Raw genomic sequence first — 20,126 nt, forward strand, 5'->3', positions numbered from 1 at the left:
TTTGAATATTTTATTTCCCTACTCAGCGGAATTTGGGACTCTCTGTCTTGCACACTTTGGCTTGTTTCTTGGTGTAGCCCTAAGAAGGAAAACAGACAGACACACACAGAGGGAACAGTAACACACAAACGCACAGATGAATCAAACAAACAAACACATTAACAGGGGGAAAGAAAATAAAGAGAATGGAGAGGAAAGAGACAAAAAGAGGAGAAGAAGAAAAGAAAAAGAAAACGATGGAAAAAAATTAAAGGGCGTCAGAGACAACAAAGGACAGTGTACAGTCTAAAAGTGTATGACCAGTTGAGGGGAGAGGTAGGGATGAGATATATTCTCCTATATAAAGAAGAAAGGAGAAAAAAAGGGGGGGAAAGGAGAAAAGAAAATAAGGAGTAAAAATTTTTAAAAATTTAAGTTAAAAAAAGTAATAATAATAAAAAATACATACAGAAAAAAGGGAAAAGAAAAAAACGCAGAAAAAAAAGAAAAAAGTTATTAAAAAAAGCAAAAACAACAACAACTAAAAACAAAAACAAAAACAAAAATGGCAGCTCCCCTCTCTTGTATAGGCGTGGTTTGATGTGGTAGGTCTTGGAGGCTGCTCTCAGAGGCTCCGCCTTGGTGTTCAGGTATCCTTCAGGTTCTTTTCCTTCTGGAGTCCATATTTTCTCCTTCCACTCTTGCAGATGAGAGTAATGTACTTCTCAGTTCGATCAATGGGGCAGACGAAGTTTACAGAGCTCCCTTCCTCTCCGCCATCTTGGCTTCTCCCTCAGGAGGACTTTTTTAAAAAGTAAGCTCTACAATTAATGTGGGGCTTGAACGCACAACTATTGACTGAACCAGCAGGAGGATTTTTAAGTGCTGGGGTGAGCCAGTGGAAAAGCACTGGAGGCTGTTAGAAGGTTGGTCACTGTGACTCAGCTATCTGTGTTTGCTGGCTGGTACCCACTAAAGTAAGGCTCCTACCCTTCCACAGAGACTGGGAGATAAGTCTGCTCTTTCTTCATGATTCCATTTTAAAGAGATGGCTTCCAAGTCCACAAGAAAGACATTTCTAGGTTGTGAAACTGTCTAGAACCAAAGAGAAGATTTATATCTCAAAGGACAGAGAAAAAAGTCAACTCTATAAGTCGTCTAAAGTAAATCTCTAGGAAAGTGGACATCAGGGGCCCATAGCCAGATGATATTGCCTATAGCTTAGTCAAGTTGAGGGCAATGTTAAGACCGTCTTGATCACCACTCTCACTTTTCCGCTCACCATTCCCTTTCTACTCTTATCTGTTCTTGTAGGGTTTATGATGTCTAAAAAGTCACTTTACTTTTAGTAGGATTTTAGGAGAGAGTGAAACTAGATACATGACTTTAATATAACATCTTTAACTAGAAGCATGAGAATTCTTTAAGAAATATATGTGATATGCCACTAAACTCTTTGTAGTCCCTTCCAGATTTCTTTACAGGAGGAATTTAGGAACAGAAGTTTTGTTGCAAGTGAGAAAGCTATTTATTTACATATAAAGTATTTTTGCATCGAGTACAATTATAAATCAATACAAATAGCATAACTCCTTAATGCTACCATTTAACAGAGACAAATTAAGCTTCAAAAAATTTTAATGAAGTCAGTACTATACTAATTTGGTGTATTATGAGAGATTCAGACAGGAAATTGGGTAATTATGAATGTTATCTCTAACAAGGCTCTAGGGAGCTTTGTCCCATGACTCCTGCCCAGAGTAGAACCCTCTTCAGCTTCCTCCTGGTGTTAGCCTGATGAGCCAGCTCCTTGTTTCTGAGTTTCTCAGTTCAGGTTTCAAAATACAAATATAAAATACCTCAAAATTCCTGAATACCTGGGTTGAATGGGATCAGAGAACCACATGTCCCAGAGCATCTTAAGAATTCAGTACAGACCCTCTTCTTTGTTCCAGCTGATGAATGTAACTAAGGTAATTTTGGCTTTCCCTTCAGATCTATCCTTGGCATGGTTTTGCAATCCTTTGTTGATCTCTTAGGCTCCTCATTTGGAATCCTTCTCTCTCGCTCTCACTCTTGCTCTTGCTCTCCCTTTTCTCCTCTAAACTTATTTTTAATCTCAGTTTAACAAGCTCTTTTTTTTGGCTTCTATATTTATTAATCTTGACCCTAAATTCTGATTCCAGTTAATCCCATCACAACTGTTGTTAAGAAGAGTCTGAGCTCTTCCCACCTTCCTCCCAAATTAAGGACATCTGCAATGCCTTCTTCTCAGTAATGAGGGTAGCAGTAAGAAGAGAAACTTGAGACAAACAGTTGCAGGATAGCAGTTACTGCCTTTGAGGTATTCTCTCCACCATGTCCAAGCCAGCTCTTACATGTTTGCAGACACAGTAGACGAGGAAGCAGTGGGGGTAAGTAAAGGATCTTACTACCCTGGGATGACGGAGACAGAGGTTGCCCCAAGGTTCAGGAAGCAACTCATTGTTGTCTCTATGATCTACAAAGTTTCCTGAGACTTTAGACAGGATTAAAGATGAGAAACCCTTTTAGGGAAAGGAAGAACCAAAGGATAGAACAAGAGATATTAGCAGAAGGCCCTTGAGTAGAGCTTTGGACCCTTTTAGAGGGTTTCTGATGTTAACTGGTTGGTAGTATAGACTGAGGACCTCTACAGGAATAGTCTGATCAAGGGATTGTATGCCAACAGAGATAATGAAACAGATACAGCTCTTCCCTAAAATAAATTGCCATCTCTTTGCAATCTCCAATGAGAATGAATGGACTCACTCACTAAAGGTAGGATCTGGATATCAGGACCAGCATGTGTGCTGGTCTGCATCATCCTCCTCTTGAGAAGACTCACAGTCAATTGGGTCTTAAGAGAGTCTCTTGCCTCCAGGACATGGTTATTAGAATGTGTCCAGTTACAGAGCCTGACCTTTGTGAGGCGTCACATTCCCCATTGGGAGAAAGAATAGGGGAGAAAATAGCACGTGGCATTCTGACCTCTCAGAGTAAGTTATATAGCTCTGAGATGTGTTCCCCAATTAGTGTAGGGTTCAGGGGTACATAAATATGTGATGGTTCTCAGTTATTACTCCTGCTAAAGTTTGAAGTATTAACTTCAAAATATAAACAATGTTTCAATATATCTCGTATTGGTTTGGAGTTTGTAATGGGTTTTTCTTTAGGTGTGGACTCTTAATAGAGATGGGGAATAGGAACATATTTAGATCTTTAAGATACAGATAAGAAGATATTATGAAAAATGGAAAGGTAACTTACTAAACTGAAACAGCACTAGTCTGAGAGCCTGGATACACTGGTTCTTATACTATGTCCTTCTAAGGGGCAGTGTTAACTTTTAGTCACTTCACTTTTCCAAAACTTTGCTTAATCATCTGTGAATAGTTGGAACACTTGAACTAAATGAAGTTTTCTTGATGCCTATTGAGCATCAAAATACCTGAGATGGGTTTAGTTTTAGTTTTTTAAATACAGGTACCCAGACTATATCATAGAGAATTTAACTCAGTAGGGCTGAGGAATCTGTACTTTTAGCCCACATCTTACAGACCAGTGTTTGGGGGACATCTGGACCAGATGATTCTGTAGGTTCTATCTCATTCCTAAACTTCATTGCTCTTTCTATAAAAGACAAGAATTCAAGATAGAACGGGCAAGTGAGGCTAAAACTATGAAACTAAAAATTTTGAGAGATTAAATGCTTGAACATAGAAAATCACTTTCTATCTGTATTGACTGATGATGCTGTCTCTGGTGTCCAAAGCTATCAGTTGGAATTATGTCTCTAGTATTTGTGAGCTGTGAGTCCCTATGTATGTCCCTCAATTTTCTTCTCTATAAAATCATAAGAACAATAATCTCTGCTTCCTAGTACTGTTTAAGGATTAAAGGAGATGATCTGTATGAAGTGCTTAGTACGGTGGATGATAGGTATCATAAATGGCTGGTAAATGTCAGCTATGGGAGGATAATGATGATGCCAATGACGAAAACCTCAAACCCAAGAGGGAAAAAATACAGAACTCCGTATTTCCTATTTAAGTAGAAAAGATACGGAAATAAAAGAACATGAGTTCTTTATATGACCTTCCCTCTAAAATGAGATATTGTGTGAGTTAAAAAATTGTATGAATTTGGGGGCTACCAAGAGAATGTAAGATTCAATTCATCTCAGTCTACTCATGTACTTGCAAAGCAACGGTGAAGCTGACATGGGATGGTAGACCTAGTCCAAGGCTTGGTAATGCCAGGGCTGAACAATACCTAGAGCCTCCTTGGAAGAGTACCTTCTGTATAAAAGATTAAGCAGAGGGAAAGAGAAAAGAAAGGAAGCATCTATGAGATTCCTAGAAAGAGGAAAAAGAAGGAAGTAGGGTCATATTAGAGATGAAGTCAAATTAGGGAAGATAATGAATATAAAGAGAGATTTGGAAGTGAGAAGATTTGAGAGTCATCACATGTAGAGTTGTAGGAGAAATCTATCATCTAACTGTCCTCCCTAGCTTCCAGATGCTGTAGAGTCATGGAAAACCAATCCAGCATCTCTGAATTTATTCTCCGAGGAATATCTCAGTCACCAGAGCAACAGCAGTTACTCTTTGGAATTTTCCTGTGTATGTATCTTGTCACCTTAACTGGGAACATACTCATCATCCTGGCCATCAGATCAGACCCACGCCTCCACACCCCCATGTACTTCTTTCTGGCCAACCTATCTTTTGTTGACATAGGTTTAACATCTTCCACAGTTACCAAGATGCTGGTAAATGTGCAGACTCAACATCACACGATCTCCTATGCTGGATGCCTCACACAAATGTATTTCTTTCTGATGTTTGGTGATCTGGACAGCTTCTTCCTGGCCGTAATGGCATATGACCGTTATGTGGCCATTTGTCGCCCTCTCTACTACTCCACAGTCATGGGCCCCCAAGTCTGTGCCTTGCTGCTTGCGTTGTGCTGGGTTCTCACCCACGCTGTTGCCCTGACCCACACCCTCCTCATGGCTCGGCTGTCCTTCTGTGTCACCGGGGAAATAGCTCACTTCTTCTGTGACATAACTCCTGTCCTGAAGTTGTCATGTTCTGACACTCACATCAACAAGTTGATGGTTTTTGCTTTAGGAGGCACAGTACTCATTGTCCCCTTTATCTGCATTGTCATCTCCTACATCCACATTGTATTGGCCATCCTGAGGGTCCGAACTCCTGGTGCAGGAGGCAAAGCCTTTTCCACCTGTAGTTCCCATCTCTGCGTCGTCTGTGTGTTCTATGGGACACTCTTCAGTGCCTATTTGTGCCCTGCCTCTGTTGCCTCTGAAGAGAAAGACATTGCAGCGGCTGCAGTGTACACCGTGGTGACTCCCATGTTGAACCCCTTTATCTATAGCTTGAGGAACAAGGACATGAAGGGGGCCCTTAAGAGGCTCCTCAGTCACAGGAGAATTTTATCCTCTTAGAGGTCATGATAGCAACTTTTAATAATAAGCCATAAATTTGGAGCCACACAAACTTGGCTTCAGTTTTGAGTCTGCCACATATTGGCCACAAGACTGCAGTCCCATTACCTATCCACTCTGACCTTAGTCTTCTCATCTATAAAATGGAGATAGTTACCTCTATCCAATAAGGTGACTGGAGGACTAGATGAACTGAGATAAACTATGAAGTGCCTTTCGTATAATGACAAATAATAGTAGGTTTCCAGTAAATGAAGGCTATTATTATTACTGATGCTGCTCTTCATCCCCACCCCCACTCAAAAAGTCAAAAAAAATTTTTTTATTTGCGATTCACTCATTCAACAAATATCTACCAGACACCTACTAGGACCTGGGAGTGAAGTGCTAGGGATAAGTGCATGGGATAAGACCAAGTCCTTGCTTTCATAAAAGCTTCATTTCCAGATTATTAATTTGCCAATCATAAACAATTTGGGGCCTGTCTTGTTTGTAGCACTAAATGGAAAGAAAGACAAAATAAATAAGGGCCAGAGGTTACATTCCAGGAGGTGCAGACTAGATAAAAGAATCCCCATCAGAAAATTGAAGTTCAGAGTTGAGATTTCTGGGCTGGTTGCCCCACTTCCCATGGTTTGCCAAGATTTTACCAGAAAGGATGAGTTCTTTGGGCTGTCTCTCCCCTTTGCTGGTCAGAAATGCTCAATGCCAGCACCATTTTAGTGACTGATGGGTGGAAGCACTGTAACCATCTTTCTTTATTTGTTTCCAGGTTTGCCTTTAGATCTGAGAGAGGCACCTACCATGAAACTTAGTTGCAGAGTTGGAAAAAGTTTATAAGCATATAAGTTTTCTTCTGCCTCTACGAATCCTAGAAATATTTATTTATTTATTTTTTTTAATAGTTTATTGTCAAATTGGTTTCCATACAACAGCCAGTACTCTTCCCCATAAGTGCCCTCCACCATCACCACCACCTCTTTTCCCCCTCCCCCTTCCCCTTCAACCCTCAGTTCATTTTCAGTATTCAATAGTCTCTCAAGTTTTGTGTCCCTCTCTCTCCCCAACTCTCTTTCCCTCTTCCCCCCCCCACCCTGGTCCTCCATTAGGTTTCTCCTGTTTTCCTGTTAGACCTATGAGTGCAAACATATGGTATCTGTCCTTCTCTGCCTGGCTTATTTCGCTTAGCATGACACCCTCGAGGTCCATCCACTTTTTAAAATATTATCCTTTTTTTAGAGAGTGCAAACAGAGGAGGGGTGGGGGGAGAGAAAGAGAGAGAAGAAGTGGCACAGAAAAATAGAGAGAAAGGAGGAGGAGGAGGACGAGAAGGTGAAGGAGAAGGAGAAGAGCCATATAATTTACATTCCTTACATCTCTCTGGTATGACCAAGTATCGACTACCTAAATCCTCCTCCCCATTGCAGTTTGTTTCTCAGAATCAACCTATCTTAAAATGTTTCATGATTCCTCTATTTCTTTCAACAAATAATTTTTGAGCATCTTCCACACAATCAAACCGTCCTGGACTTCCACAGTTGGTGAGCACAAACGTGAATCATGTCAAGCCACATGCCACATCTTAGTACTTGAGGATTCCATTTGTTTAATGACCTGAATCGGACTTCTGTTTTTCTCTCTGGATCTCAGTTCCAGATATTCTCTATAGGAATCCTTGGTAGGACTGGGGGGAGGGGGGGCATTCTCATACAGTCAGGGCTGGAGCTGGTGGCCACCCTGCAGTCCTTCTCTTCTGATTTCTTCAGTCTGCACATCTTCTTTCATTCTATTGACATCTAATATTCTAGACAGTGGGCCACCGAAGGCCTAGCTTTCTTCTATCCTTTGAGCTGGTGAGAAAAATACCTTCTACTTCTCATGATCAGTTCTTTCAGGCGAGGGTCCCTTGGAAGAGATCTAAGGCCTGATGACATAGCCCCTGGACATGAGGAAGACTGAGGTGTAAGATTACTGGATACAGCCCCACACTATCCCTGCCATGAGTGTCCTGTTGATGTCCTAAACCTGCTGCTCAAACTGGCTTAATTAGTTCTACCTTCTGGTTTTTCTAGACTGTGACTTCTCTAGGTGGACTTCTAGTTTCTTTCTCCATTCTGAGCCTCAGAGAATCTTAATCCAGTGGCAGTACAGACATGTTTGAATCCTGTTTGAGGCTTTTTCACAGGCCCTAAGCACACTAGGAGACGAGACTACATGTCTCTGTTGGTTTCCCCAATATCATTTGTGGCAGTTAGCAATTAGGTAGCACAGAGTATACAAATATCCACCAGGGGACTCTGTTACCTATCATTGTTCAGTAGTCTAACATTCTTAGATCTTACTTAGCGAAAAATATTTACCACTGTATTCAAAGTTCCAAATTTATTCTTCTCTTGATACATCCTAATATACCCACCCCAATCCCTATGTTCACACTTCTATTCCTTTAAGGTCACCCATTTTAAGTAGAGTTAATATGATGTTGACAATAAAATAATTCATATTGAAGTACAAATTATGTATACATCTTTGCATGTAGGTAGTGTCATGTGAGTAGGATGTATTTTTAATTGGAATTGAGTTGGGGGTGATAACGAAGAGCTTTCAAACGTGCCTATTTATGGTATTTGCCTTCATTTTGCTTGGAAACTTTAAAAATTTTATTTTTATTTCTTTTAAGTTAAAAAAATTTTTTAATGTTTTATTTATTTTTGAGACACAGAGAGACAGAATATGAGAGGAGGAGGGGCAGAGAGGGGGAGACACAGAATCTGAAGCAGGATCCAGGCTCTGAGCTGTCAGCACAGAGCCCAACATGGGACTCAAACCCACGAACATGAGATCGTGACCTGAGTCGAAGTCAGAGGCCCAACCGACTGAGCCACCCAGGCGCCCCTAAAATTTTTTTTAATGTTTATTCATTTTCTGAGAGAGAAAAAGAGAGGGAGAGAGAGAGAGAGAGAGAGAGACAGACAGACAGACAGACAGACAGACAAAGCATGAGTGGGGGAGGGGCAGAGAGGGAGACACAGAATCCAAAGCAGGCTCCAGGCTGAGAGCTATCAGCACAGAGCTGGATGTGGGGCTCAAACTCAAAACCTCTAGATTATGACTTGAGGCAAAGTCAGACTTAACTGACTGAGCCCCCCAGACACCCCTGGAAACTTTTTTTAAAAAAGCAGATGGTGGGGCGTTTCAGTTAAGTGTTCGACTTCTGCTCAGGTCAAGATCTCAAGGTTCATGATTTTGTACCCTGTGTTGGACTGTGTGCTGACAACTCAGAGCCTAGAGCCTGCTTTGGATTCTGTGTCTCCTTCTCTCTCTCTCTCTGCCCTTCCCCTGATCACATTGTCTCTCTCTGTCTCTCAAAATTTAATAAAATGTTAAAAAAATTTTTAATTAAAAAACCAAAAATAAATAAATATTTTTAAAAATTTAAAATAAGTAAATAAATAAATAATAGGTGGTTAGAAACTTGTTTCCTCCAACCAACAAAAGGCAACTGATGGAATGGGAAAAGATACTTATAAATGACATATCAAATAAAGGGTTAGTATCCAAAATCTATAAAGAATTTACCAAACTCAACACCTGAGAAACAAATAATCTAGTGAAGAAATGGGCAGAAGACATAAATAGACACTTTTCCAAAGAAGACTTCCAGATGGCCCACAGACACATGAAACGATGCTCAACATCACTCATCATCAGGGAAATACAAATTAAAACCACACTAAGATACCACCTCACACCAGTCAGAGTGGCTAAAATTAGCAATGCAAGAGACTATAGGTGCTGGCGAGGGTGTGGAGAGATGGGCACCCTCTTACACTGTTGGTGGCAATGTAAACTGGTGCAGCCGCTCTGGAAAACAGTGTGAAGCCTCTCCAAAAAATTAAAAATATAAGTATTCTAAGACCTAGCAATAACACTACCAGGAATTTATCTAAAGAATACAGGAGTGCTGATTCATAGGGGCACATGTACCCCAATGTTTATAGCTGTGCTGACAACAATAGCCAAATTACGGAAAGGGCCTAAATGCTCATCAACTAATGAATGGATAAAGAAGACATGGTTTATATATACAATGGAATACTACTTGACAATGAGAAAGAATGAAATCCTGCCATTTACAGCAACGTGGATGGAACTGGAGGGTATTATGCTAAGTGAAATAAGTCAGAGAAAGACAGATATCATGTTTTCACTCATATGTGGAACTTGAGAAACTTAACCACGGGGGAAGGGAAGAGGAAAAAGTAGTTACAAACAGAGAGAGAGGGAGGCAAACCATAAGAGACTCTTCAATACAGAAAAGAATATAAGGGATGATTGAGGCGGAGGGAGAGGGGGAAATGGGTGATGGGCATTGAGGAGGGCACTTGTTGGGATGAGCACTGGGTGTCATATGTAAGCAATGAATCATGGGAATCTACCCCCAAAACCAAGAGCACACTGTACACACTGTATGTTAGCCAACTTGATGATAAATTATATTTAAAAAAAGAAACTTGTTTCCTCACTTTTAAAAAGACTTTTAAAAATATTTATTTATTTATTTTTAGAGAGAGAGAGAGAAGTGAGTGGGAGAGGGCTAGAGAAAAAGTGAGAAAATTCCAAACAGGCTCTGGGCACTATCAGTGCAGAGCCCAATGCAGGGCTTGATCTCATGGACTGCATAATCAGGACCTGAGCTGATACCAGGAGTTGAACACTCAACTGACTGAACTACCCAGGTGCCACTCACTTTTAAAAGATTTTAAAACCTGATCAAAATTATTCAAAGTGCCTAGCCTTCCATTATGTTCTTAAATATCAGTTCACAGAACCAGAAATCTAGAACAATCCTATTCTACCACCTACTTCCCATTAATTACCAAGACCACTCTAGTCTACCTTCGAAGATATTCTTTTGCCTGTCCCCATGCCAGTGTCTTCATTCAGGCCTTCATCATCTGTGACCTGTATATACAATCACCTTCTGATTGAGCTCTCTGTCTCTAGGCTTTCTTATTCATTGTAATCTCACCTGGCACATTCGTTACCTGAATACGTCTTTCTGGGATACAAATATAACCTTCCCCAGGTTTAATCCCTACTGCATCCCATCTCCAGTCGGTGGCACCCAATCACTTGCAAGGCAATGTCTAAAGTCCCCAACAGAACATCCAAACCCCTTCACCATATAGTTCTTAGCTGCCCGTCTAAACTCATCTCTTGCCTTCCCTCAACTCATACACACATGGGCATTAGCAACACCCACTTTTTTTACATTTTCCTGAACTAACCATGCTCTTTCAATGCCCTTGTTCACTCAATGTTCCCTCTACCAAGACTGCCATTTCTCTCATTAAGCATCGTATCCTGAACATCTTTCAACAACCAGCTACAGGACCACCTCCTCTGTAAAGCTTTTGGTGATATCCAGGCAGCGTTAACTATATCCTCCCTGTGCTACTGCCATTTATTATATTTAGGTCATTGTCTTTAAGCTCATTTTCCTCAACTGAAAAATACAGATAATAAGATACATGCTTCATAGGATTATTATGAGCACTAAAAAAGATAATAGGTAAAGTTTTTAATTGCATCCAACATGGTAATCATGCTCAGTAAGCACAATTATTATTAATAGTATTATATTAAGGCACTTTTTAATACCCCTGTATATTTTTAGTTCACCTAAAACTATGCCACTAGAATGTTCCCCTCTTTTGCATGGAGGCTGGGTCTTTATCCACCTGTGTGTGACAAGATCTAGACATACTGACCTAGAGTAAGTAATTTGCTAAATAGCTTACAAATGACAGAACCTATATGATAAGAAAGTCTCACTATTTTTCTGGTATTTACTCTAGTTATCCTAGTGACAAATAAATTAAAATATATCAACTCTGCCCTGATTTCACTTTTAGCTTCTTTGTCAAAGAATAACTTTCCAATATCACTCAATTTCCCCCAACCCCTAGCTCCCAGCAACCACCATTCTATTATCTCCTTCTATGAATAGGACTATTTTAAGTTTCACATAAAAGTGAGATCATTCAGGATTTGCCTTTCTGTGTCTGATTTATTTCACCTGACATATTGTACAACGTTCAGTTATGCATGATGAACAAGTTTTTGAGAACCAGTGTGCAGAAAGATGACCACAGATAACAATACTGTATTGTATACTTGACATTTGCTAGGAGAATGTATCTTAAATTTCCTCACCACACACACAAAAATAAAATAAAATGTTAACTAAGTGGAGGTAATAGGTATATCAATTTGCTTGAAGTGGCAATCATTTCACAACATATACATATCAAAACATCAAGGTGTACACCTTAAATACATATAACATTTATATGTCAATTATACCTCAATAAACTATTTTTAGAAAAGAACTAATAAATCCCCAGAAAATAAGAGGAGAAACATACATTCTATTAGCTGTAATATTACAGTCTAATAGACAAGAGCAATAATAATATCAACTAAGAATTCACAACCCATACTAAAGAACGGGTAGGAAAAGAGTGAATAACTGTAACAGAATGTAATTGATATTGTCAAATACTGAGCACCTATTCCATGCTAGGCTCAAGATTAGGGGTCTAGCATCTAGGGGTATGTGATTACATATGTGTGTTATAAAGATGAACAGATGTCACTGACATAAGGCTATTACCCTGTTGAGGAGTTTCTCCAGGGATCCTTTCATGTCTCTGTTCCTCAGGCTATAAATGAAAGGATTAAGCAATGGAGTGACCACTGTGTACATCACAGAGGCAATAATGTTCTTGTCACTGGAACTGCTGGATGAAGGGAAAAAATACAGCCCAATGATTGTACCATAATACAAAGATACCACAGAGAGGTGGGAGCCACATGTGGACAAGGCTTTGCAGATCCCCCTGGTAGATGGAATCTTTAGTATGGTGGCCCCAATGTGGCCATAAGAGATCAAGATGCAAATTAGTGGGAGAGTAATGACTGCCACACCTACTGTGAAAATGACCAGCTCATTAAGGGCTGTGTCTGAGCAGGAGAGTTTGAGCAGGACACCAAGGTCACAGAAGAAATGAGGGATGGCATTGTCAGCACAAAAAGACAGCTGGGCCAAGAGGAGGGTGTGAGATAGGGCACTGGCACAGGAGAGGACCCAGGATACAGATACTAGTAAGATACACACCCTTTCTCTCATGATGGTGGTGTAGCAGAGTGGGTGACAGATGGCCACATACCGGTCATATGCCATTGAAGTGAGAAGAAAATTGTCCAGATCAGTAAAAAATATGAAAAAATACATCTGTGTTACACACTCTGAGTAGGGGATGGATTGATCCTGAAAGTGCATATTTATCAGCATCCTGGGGACGGTGACAGATGAAAAGGAGACGTCCGTGAGGGCCAGGTGACTGAGGAAGAAGTACATAGGGGTGTGGAGGCGAGGGTCCAGCCTGATGAGCAGGACGATGAGCAGGTTCCCCAGCACCGTGGTCAGGTACATGCCCAGGAACAGGGCGAAGAACATGCCCTGCTGCTCTGGCCAGATGGGCAGCCCCAGGAGCAGGAACTCGGACACGCTGCTCTGGTTCTCCCGCCTCATGGTCACCTTCCGTTGGGGGTAAAAAGACAGTGAAAAAAAGCAAAAATCAACAGATGCTGATAGAACAGCAGGCAGATAAAAATGAGACCCTTTCTACTGGTAAATATGCCAGTGTCTGTTCACATTGCCATGTCTCAACAAATATTCTTTAAACTGGATGGTATTTATTATGTAAAATGAGAGATTTGGCAAAAGAGAAGACAGTTTGCTATCGAAGAGAAAGTGGCTCAGCTGGTGTTTTCCACCATCCAGGGGGTTAGGCAGCCCAGGCCACAACACATTTTTATAGCTATTTCTAGTCAGTAAAGAGAAAGCCTTGCACTGTCTTAGCAGAAACTATTAAGCTAAAGTCTCCCTAATTTCTCTTCCATTTTCGTGTTTTTAAAGATAATTGTCTGGTTCAGCTTAACCTTCAAGTTGTAAGGTTTCAAAATCTGATTTCAAAATCCATCAATAAGTAAAATATGAAGAGGAAGTTTCAACAAATTGGGATTCCAACTTCCCAAAGATAAGTGGATTAAAAATAAATAGCCAAAATTTCCATAATGTTTAAATTCAAAGAGAAAAGAAGCATGTCTATTGATTGAACTTAGAAATTCTCAGAGCTCAGTCTTGCAAGAGCACAAAAATGTTCTAAAATGGAAAAATATTGCTGACAGTTGTATACATATTACTAGTAGTTACATTTATCACGCTTTTTTAGATCATTTTTCAATTTCTTCATAATTCAATGAGCTTTTATGACACCATGAAAACCCACAATTCATAATAGAAAGAGCTGTTATCAAGCACCTGGGTGGCTCAGACAATTGAATGTCTGACTTTGGCTCGGGTCATGATCTCATGGTTGGTCAGTTCAAGTCCCACATCAGGTTCACTGCTGTCAGTCTGTCAGCACAAAGGTTGCTTCAGATCCTTTGTCCCCCTCTCTCTGCCCCTCCTCCACTTGCACTCCTCCCCAAATAAATAATTTTTTTTTAAAAAGAGCTGTTATCAAGAGGGGTCAGAGAGGCACCATGATATGCCCTCTGCTCCTTTCTTAGCTTCTTCATTTGGGCTCCTGTCATCTTAAACTACAGCACTAGCTAACCGGTCTCATAAAAATTCTAGATATGTCCAGGACATTTTGTTCTTACAAAATCTATTTGTATTCTCCTTCATCCACTGCTATCTACCCACTAAAATATTCTAAAGCCTAAATTACCAAATCCTGCAAGATAAGTAAGAAAAGATATTTATGATCTCACTGTGTCTTAATTAAAAATTCCTTTAAGCCAAAAATCAATGTCAAATGCCTATATCTGCCTACGTACAGTATGGAAATGTAAGACGTTAGAATTGCATTATAGTAGTTCTTCACTGAAAGAAAACTTCAGAAGAGGCAGGATTAAAATCTCTTGCTTCCTTCGGCTGATGAGTTGAGCATACTCCTACTACATCTGGGTATATTATCCTCTTTTTTTAAACTTACTGAAAAGCCACCAACAAAAGAGAGTTCTAGATGGGCCAGTAGAGAAGAGTTCCTGGCCCACGTTCTAATCTGTGTCTGCTCACTTCAGCATTTGGGGCTTTTGGCTATGATATTAAGGATAGAGCCCATGTCTGAATGCAGTGTGGTGTATTGGACAAGCAATGCAATTAGAAAAAGATTCACATTCTGGCAATACTATTTCATGTTTGTGAGTTCTCAAGTGACTCATTTTGCGTCTCAATTGTCTTGTCTCTAATTGGAGAAATGATGGAGTGCCTGAGTGGCTCAGTTAATTAAAAGTACAACTTCGACTCAGGTCATGATCTCACAGTCTGGGAGTTTGAGGCTCACATCGGGCTCTGTTTTGACAGCTCAGAGCCTGGAGCCTGCTTCAGATTCTGTGTCTCCCTCTCTTGCCCTTCCCCTGCTTATGCTTTCTCTCTCTCTCTAATAAACATTAAAAAAATTTTAACTGGTGATATGACTATAAGCCTCAGTCATGAGAAAATTGTGAATATTAATAAGATAATATCAGTGAAGCACCATGCAGATAGTTGGCACAAATCTATGTTATTTTTCTGCACTCCATTTCATGAGACCCTTTTGTTTCTCCCTTCTGACTGTTCACTCCCCACAATAGGCAGATATTGATCAGAGTTCAGGTGCCACAAAACCACTTCAATGTGGGATTATGACCTGATGCAGGCAAAGGCCATAGACAGCAGTGATGAAGTTGGGAATACAGACAAGAGTCCAACCACATCCTGCCTGGTAGAGAATGACACCTCTGTTATCCCACTGCTTTGGACTTCTCCCACCTTCTCTCTATTCTCTCTGCTTTCCCTCATGCTTTATAAATAGGATTACTCCTTTCTGAACTAATAAATTTATCTAGTCTGTGAGATTTGGGATTTCAATAAAAATTCCCTGGATACAATTTGATTAACCTTTCTTTTTTCCTGCATAAACCTTTTATAAAGATGATATATGGACTCTTACTCCACCACATTCAGCCTTCTGGTCAATAATACCTCAACCATCACTTACTGAGAACTGATATTTCTTTGAAAGTGAGGCTGTGTGTGGTAGAAGGCAAAGCATGGGCTTTGGAGTCAGACTGAGTGGCTTAAAATCACCTTTCTACCATTTGTCAGATCTATGTCTTTAGGCAAGGCATTGTACCTCTTAGGGCCTCAGATTTTCCTTTCTAAAATTGGGATACTAGTCCCTGAGTCCAAAAGAATTAAATAAGGTGTCCTACATGAGGCTATGTTGCTCCTTAAATAGAAAATGCAAAGAACTCTAGTGAAGAAACTCAGGGTCTTATCTTCAGTGGAACCCAGGAAATGTAATTGGGGTAGATCTTTCTGGGGCTTAAGGTTTGATGCCTTCAGTGAACATCTGAGACTATACTAGGGATTTCAGGGAGGAAATCATCAAACAGATTCTAACAAAGAGCTATAATACGGGTGCTACATAAAGCAAAAAAGGAACCAAAGCTTTCTAGGTAGAAGTTGTTTTCAGATATACTTCCAGGTGGAGGTAGCAGTGTCATCTAAAGGAGAGGGAGCGATCAGTGACTCTGGAGAGAAGCATTGGAAAGGGCTGGTTGACCCTGCAAGAACTAAGCACAACTTAAGAACTAAGCCACACTAACATGAAGCAACTAAGAACTAAGATTCTGACAGCTAGAACTTGAATGATGAAATGGGGTCCCCAGCCTGGATCTGGGGATGTGCCCACTAATTTTATACAGCCAGCTGGCTCTGTTCCTTATTTCCCCAAGGTTCAGGATTACAGGTCTGAGAGTCAGTGGCCAGTGGTGATTGTGGTATTCCTCTCTTTGGGAGCTAGTAATAAGAAGCGAATTCAGTGAGAGCACAGAAAAGTGATGAGCACTTGCATACATGCACATGTATGCATGCCCTGATGCATACAACACACACACACACACACACACACACACACACACACACACACACACACACCTGCTCCTGATGAAGGATACCCAGTTCTGCTCTGAACTTTATGCTCAAGTCCTCTAGCTCCTGGTAGTGTGGACTTGGTTTCTCAGCTTCTCTGCAGGACACCCAGAGACCAGATTTAGCCTACAACTTCTGTGGTCCTAACCCTCTCACTGACACAAAGAAAAGTCATGAGCCTTGAGCTTACTCTTCTCAACACCAGCTTCAGAAATGGGGATGTGAAGACTCCACTGTACCCACCAGGGAAAGAGCCCAACGGCACAGGGCACAAAGCTCTTGGTTAGAGACATGCATTAAACATGTATTAATTGCTCAGTTCTCCTCTTACTCCCTCCAGCACAGATGCCCCAGTCAGTGTGCCTAAACTTTGATGTTCAACAGAATCACCTGGGAGTTTGTTAAAGAGGCAGATCCCAGCTCCACCCCCAGAGATTCTCCTCCGTGAGATCTGGGGCCAAGTAATTCTGAGGGCAGACTTTGAGGCAACACTGTCCTTAGGCAAGATATCAGGGTGTGAACCCAAAAGGAGATGTAGAGAAATCTCTTTACTAGCCCTTGACTGCCAGATTTCTGTTTCCCCTAGTTAGGTCATAGTTTGGGATGTCATGGGATCCCACAATTTTCATGACTTAAGTCTTTACACCACTGCTCTTCAAACTATAGTTCGCACATCTGCAGTGTCAACATCATGTGGAAACCTATTAGTAATGAAAATTTGGGGGTTCCATGCCAAAACTAGTTAAATGTAATCTCATGGTGGTAGATTCCAGGAACCTGTGTTTTAACAACCTCTTCAGGGTTTTCTATTAAATTTGAGTACAGTTGACACACAATGTCATATTTGTTTCAGGTATACAAACGTGGTTCAACTTCCCTAAACATTAGTTGTGCTCACCACAAGGGTAACTACCACCTATCACCAAACAGCAGTCTTCTAATACCATTGACTATATTCCCTATGCTGTGCCTTTTATTCCTGTGACAAGAATGCACGCTAAATTTGACCAACTTTGTTTTTATTCTTCACTTGGGAAGGTAGGATGTCCATGGACAGTATGCGCTATAATTTGGTTATATTTACACAGGAGGCCAGAATGAAGAATGCTTTCATTAATGATTGTATACATAGGCTAAGCAGCAACAATCACACAGTGCTGGCGAAGAGGGGCTGACAAGTCTTGGTTTCCAACATGGCCCTCCACCTACCGAGCTGTTATTTTAACATTTTATATCATGGGCAGAGAGTAATATAATTCCTCTTATTCAAGTGACAAGCAGTTTGGATACTTTGATTTCAATAGATCCATAAAGATGGAAAGAAAACCTGTTTAGGATACATAGGAGAGTATAGTGAAATGATATAGCAAATTCTTTAGATTCTAGGGTGTTTTAAAGCCTGAGATTATAAACCCAAAATATAAGGCTTCCAAAATCTCCTAAATAAGGGATAATGAACTGTATATCACTGTACTATTAATCCCCCTGTTGCAGAAATAAGTAATAAAATAAACTTAGCATTTACTTATCAAAATTATTTATAAAGGAGAGCATTGTTAATAAGGGAATGAAATTCTGGCCAATAAATATTTTCCAAGTACATGCCACCATTTGTCTTAGGGTTTGGAAACATTAGTTTTGAGAAGTATTCAAGTGGAAAATCAAATACACAAGATCAACCAAAAGGAGGTTCTGATTTAAATACATGTCACATATATCACTGTGATAAAAATGTTGCCCTACTGAAGAGTTTCCCCATGGCCTCTTTCATGTCCCTGTTCCTCAGGCTGTAGATAAAGGGGTTCAACATGGGTGTGACCACTGTGTACATGAGAGCCACAATGATGTCCTTGTCAATGAAATTGCTTAATTTGGGGAAGAGATATTGCCCAACTATTGCTCCATAATACATACACACTACAGAAAGGTGGGAGCCACATGTGGACAATGCTTTGCAGACCCCCTTGGTAGAAGGAACTTTCAAGATGGTGGCCCCAATGTAGCCATAAGATACCAGAATACATATGAATGGCAGGGTAATGACCACTATCCCTACTGTGAACATGACCAACTGATTGAGGAAGATGTCTGAGCAGGATAGCTTGAGCAGAGCACCAAGGTCACAGAAGAAATGGGGGATGGAGTTAGCAGCACAGAAGGATAACTGGGTAAGGAGAAGGGTGTGGGAAAGAGAACTCGCACAGGACAGAATCCAAGATACAGCCACTAGTAAGGCACACAGCTCCTCCCTCATGATGGTGGTATAATGAAGAGGGTGGCATATAGCCACATAGCGGTCATATGCCATTGATGTAATAAGGAAGCTGTCCAGGTCAGTAAAAAAATATGAAAAAATACATTTGTGAAATGCACTCTGCATAGGGGATGGATTTGTACTTAGCATGCATGTCCATCAACATTTTGGGGACTGTGACAGATGAGAAAGAGACATCAGTGAAAGCCAAGTGGCTGAGGAAGAAGTACATGGGGGTGTGGAGGCGAGGGTCCAGTCTGATGAGCAGGACGATGAGCAGGTTCCCCAGCACTGTGGTCAGGTACATGCCCAGGAACAGGGCGAAGAACACGCCCTGCTGCTCTGGGCGGATGGGCCCCAGGAGGAGGAACTCGGACACGCTGCTCTGGTTCTCCCTCCTCATGATACTCTTCCTTCTGCTGGGAACGAAGAATGGTTGAAAATATTAAGGACTCTGAAATAATCACTTTTAGTAGTCATATGAAAAATATGTGTGTTTTATTTTGCAAAGTGGGAAACTTAACCTTGATCTCACATATTTTCTTTTATGTTTGCATATAGAGGAATTAGTAAAATTGTTGATGAAAAACTGTTAATGAGAGCCAGTTTTTCTTGGTTCACTGACAAAGCAGAATTCTTGCAGCTGTGACACTGAGGACCAGACTATGGACTATGATGTCTCAGCCATGTTACTGCCCCCAAGAATGCTCGGTGCTGAGTGTTCCAAGTCATCAACCACAGCACAGGAAACTTCAGAAGATTTGACTTCACTACCCATTGTTAAATTTCAGATGGGAGGTGAACTTTTCAAATAAAAGGACACAAGGATTAGCTTTCTTTTGGTTAAAGAACATTCATCAGTACACATACATTTCATTTGCATTAATTCAGTAGAGGGTTCTTAAGGCAGCCACCTCAAGGATTGACGAGGCAGAGAGAAGAATAGGTGAATTAGAAGATATAGTTATAGCAAAAGAGGAAGCTGAAAAAAAGAGAGAGAAATTAATCCAGGAGCAGGAAAGGAGAATTCGAGATCTGAGTGACACAATCAAGCAGAACAACATCCGGTTCATAGGAATTCCTGAAGAGGAAGACAGAGAGAAAGGGCCTGAAGGGATACTCGACCAAATTATAACTGAGAATTTCCCAGATCTGGGAAAAGAAATGGACATTCAAATTCAAGAGGCACAAAGAACCCCCTTAAGATGTAATTTGAATCGGCCTTCAGCACGACATATCATAGTGAAACTGGCAAAATATAAAGATAAAGAGAGAATTCTGAAAGCAGCTAGGGAGAAAAGGGCCCTCACATACAAAGGGAAACCTATCAGAGTGGTTACAGACCTATCAAA

The 20,126-nt window shown here is 40.6% G+C and overlaps 2 protein-coding genes across 2 annotated transcripts; one reads left to right on the forward strand and one right to left on the reverse strand.

Annotated features, from left to right (window-relative positions):
* Positions 1-4,531: 4,531 nt before the first annotated feature.
* On the forward strand, positions 4,532-5,467 carry LOC115276609 (olfactory receptor 1N1). The gene has a single exon (XM_029920655.1). The coding sequence runs from the start codon at positions 4,532-4,534 to the stop codon at positions 5,465-5,467; it is 936 nt and encodes a 311-aa protein (XP_029776515.1).
* Positions 5,468-12,125: 6,658 nt separating this feature from the next.
* LOC115276256 (olfactory receptor 1J4-like) lies at positions 12,126-19,177 on the reverse strand. Its single transcript, XM_029920190.1, is given in 3 exon segments — positions 12,126-13,068; positions 18,683-18,864; positions 18,866-19,177. Coding segments are annotated over 3 exon segments (1,437 nt in total).
* Between the last annotated feature and the right edge of the window lie 949 nt (positions 19,178-20,126).

This window comes from Suricata suricatta, chromosome 13 (genome assembly GCF_006229205.1).
Source record: "Suricata suricatta isolate VVHF042 chromosome 13, meerkat_22Aug2017_6uvM2_HiC, whole genome shotgun sequence".
Taxonomy (NCBI): domain Eukaryota; kingdom Metazoa; phylum Chordata; class Mammalia; order Carnivora; family Herpestidae; genus Suricata; species Suricata suricatta.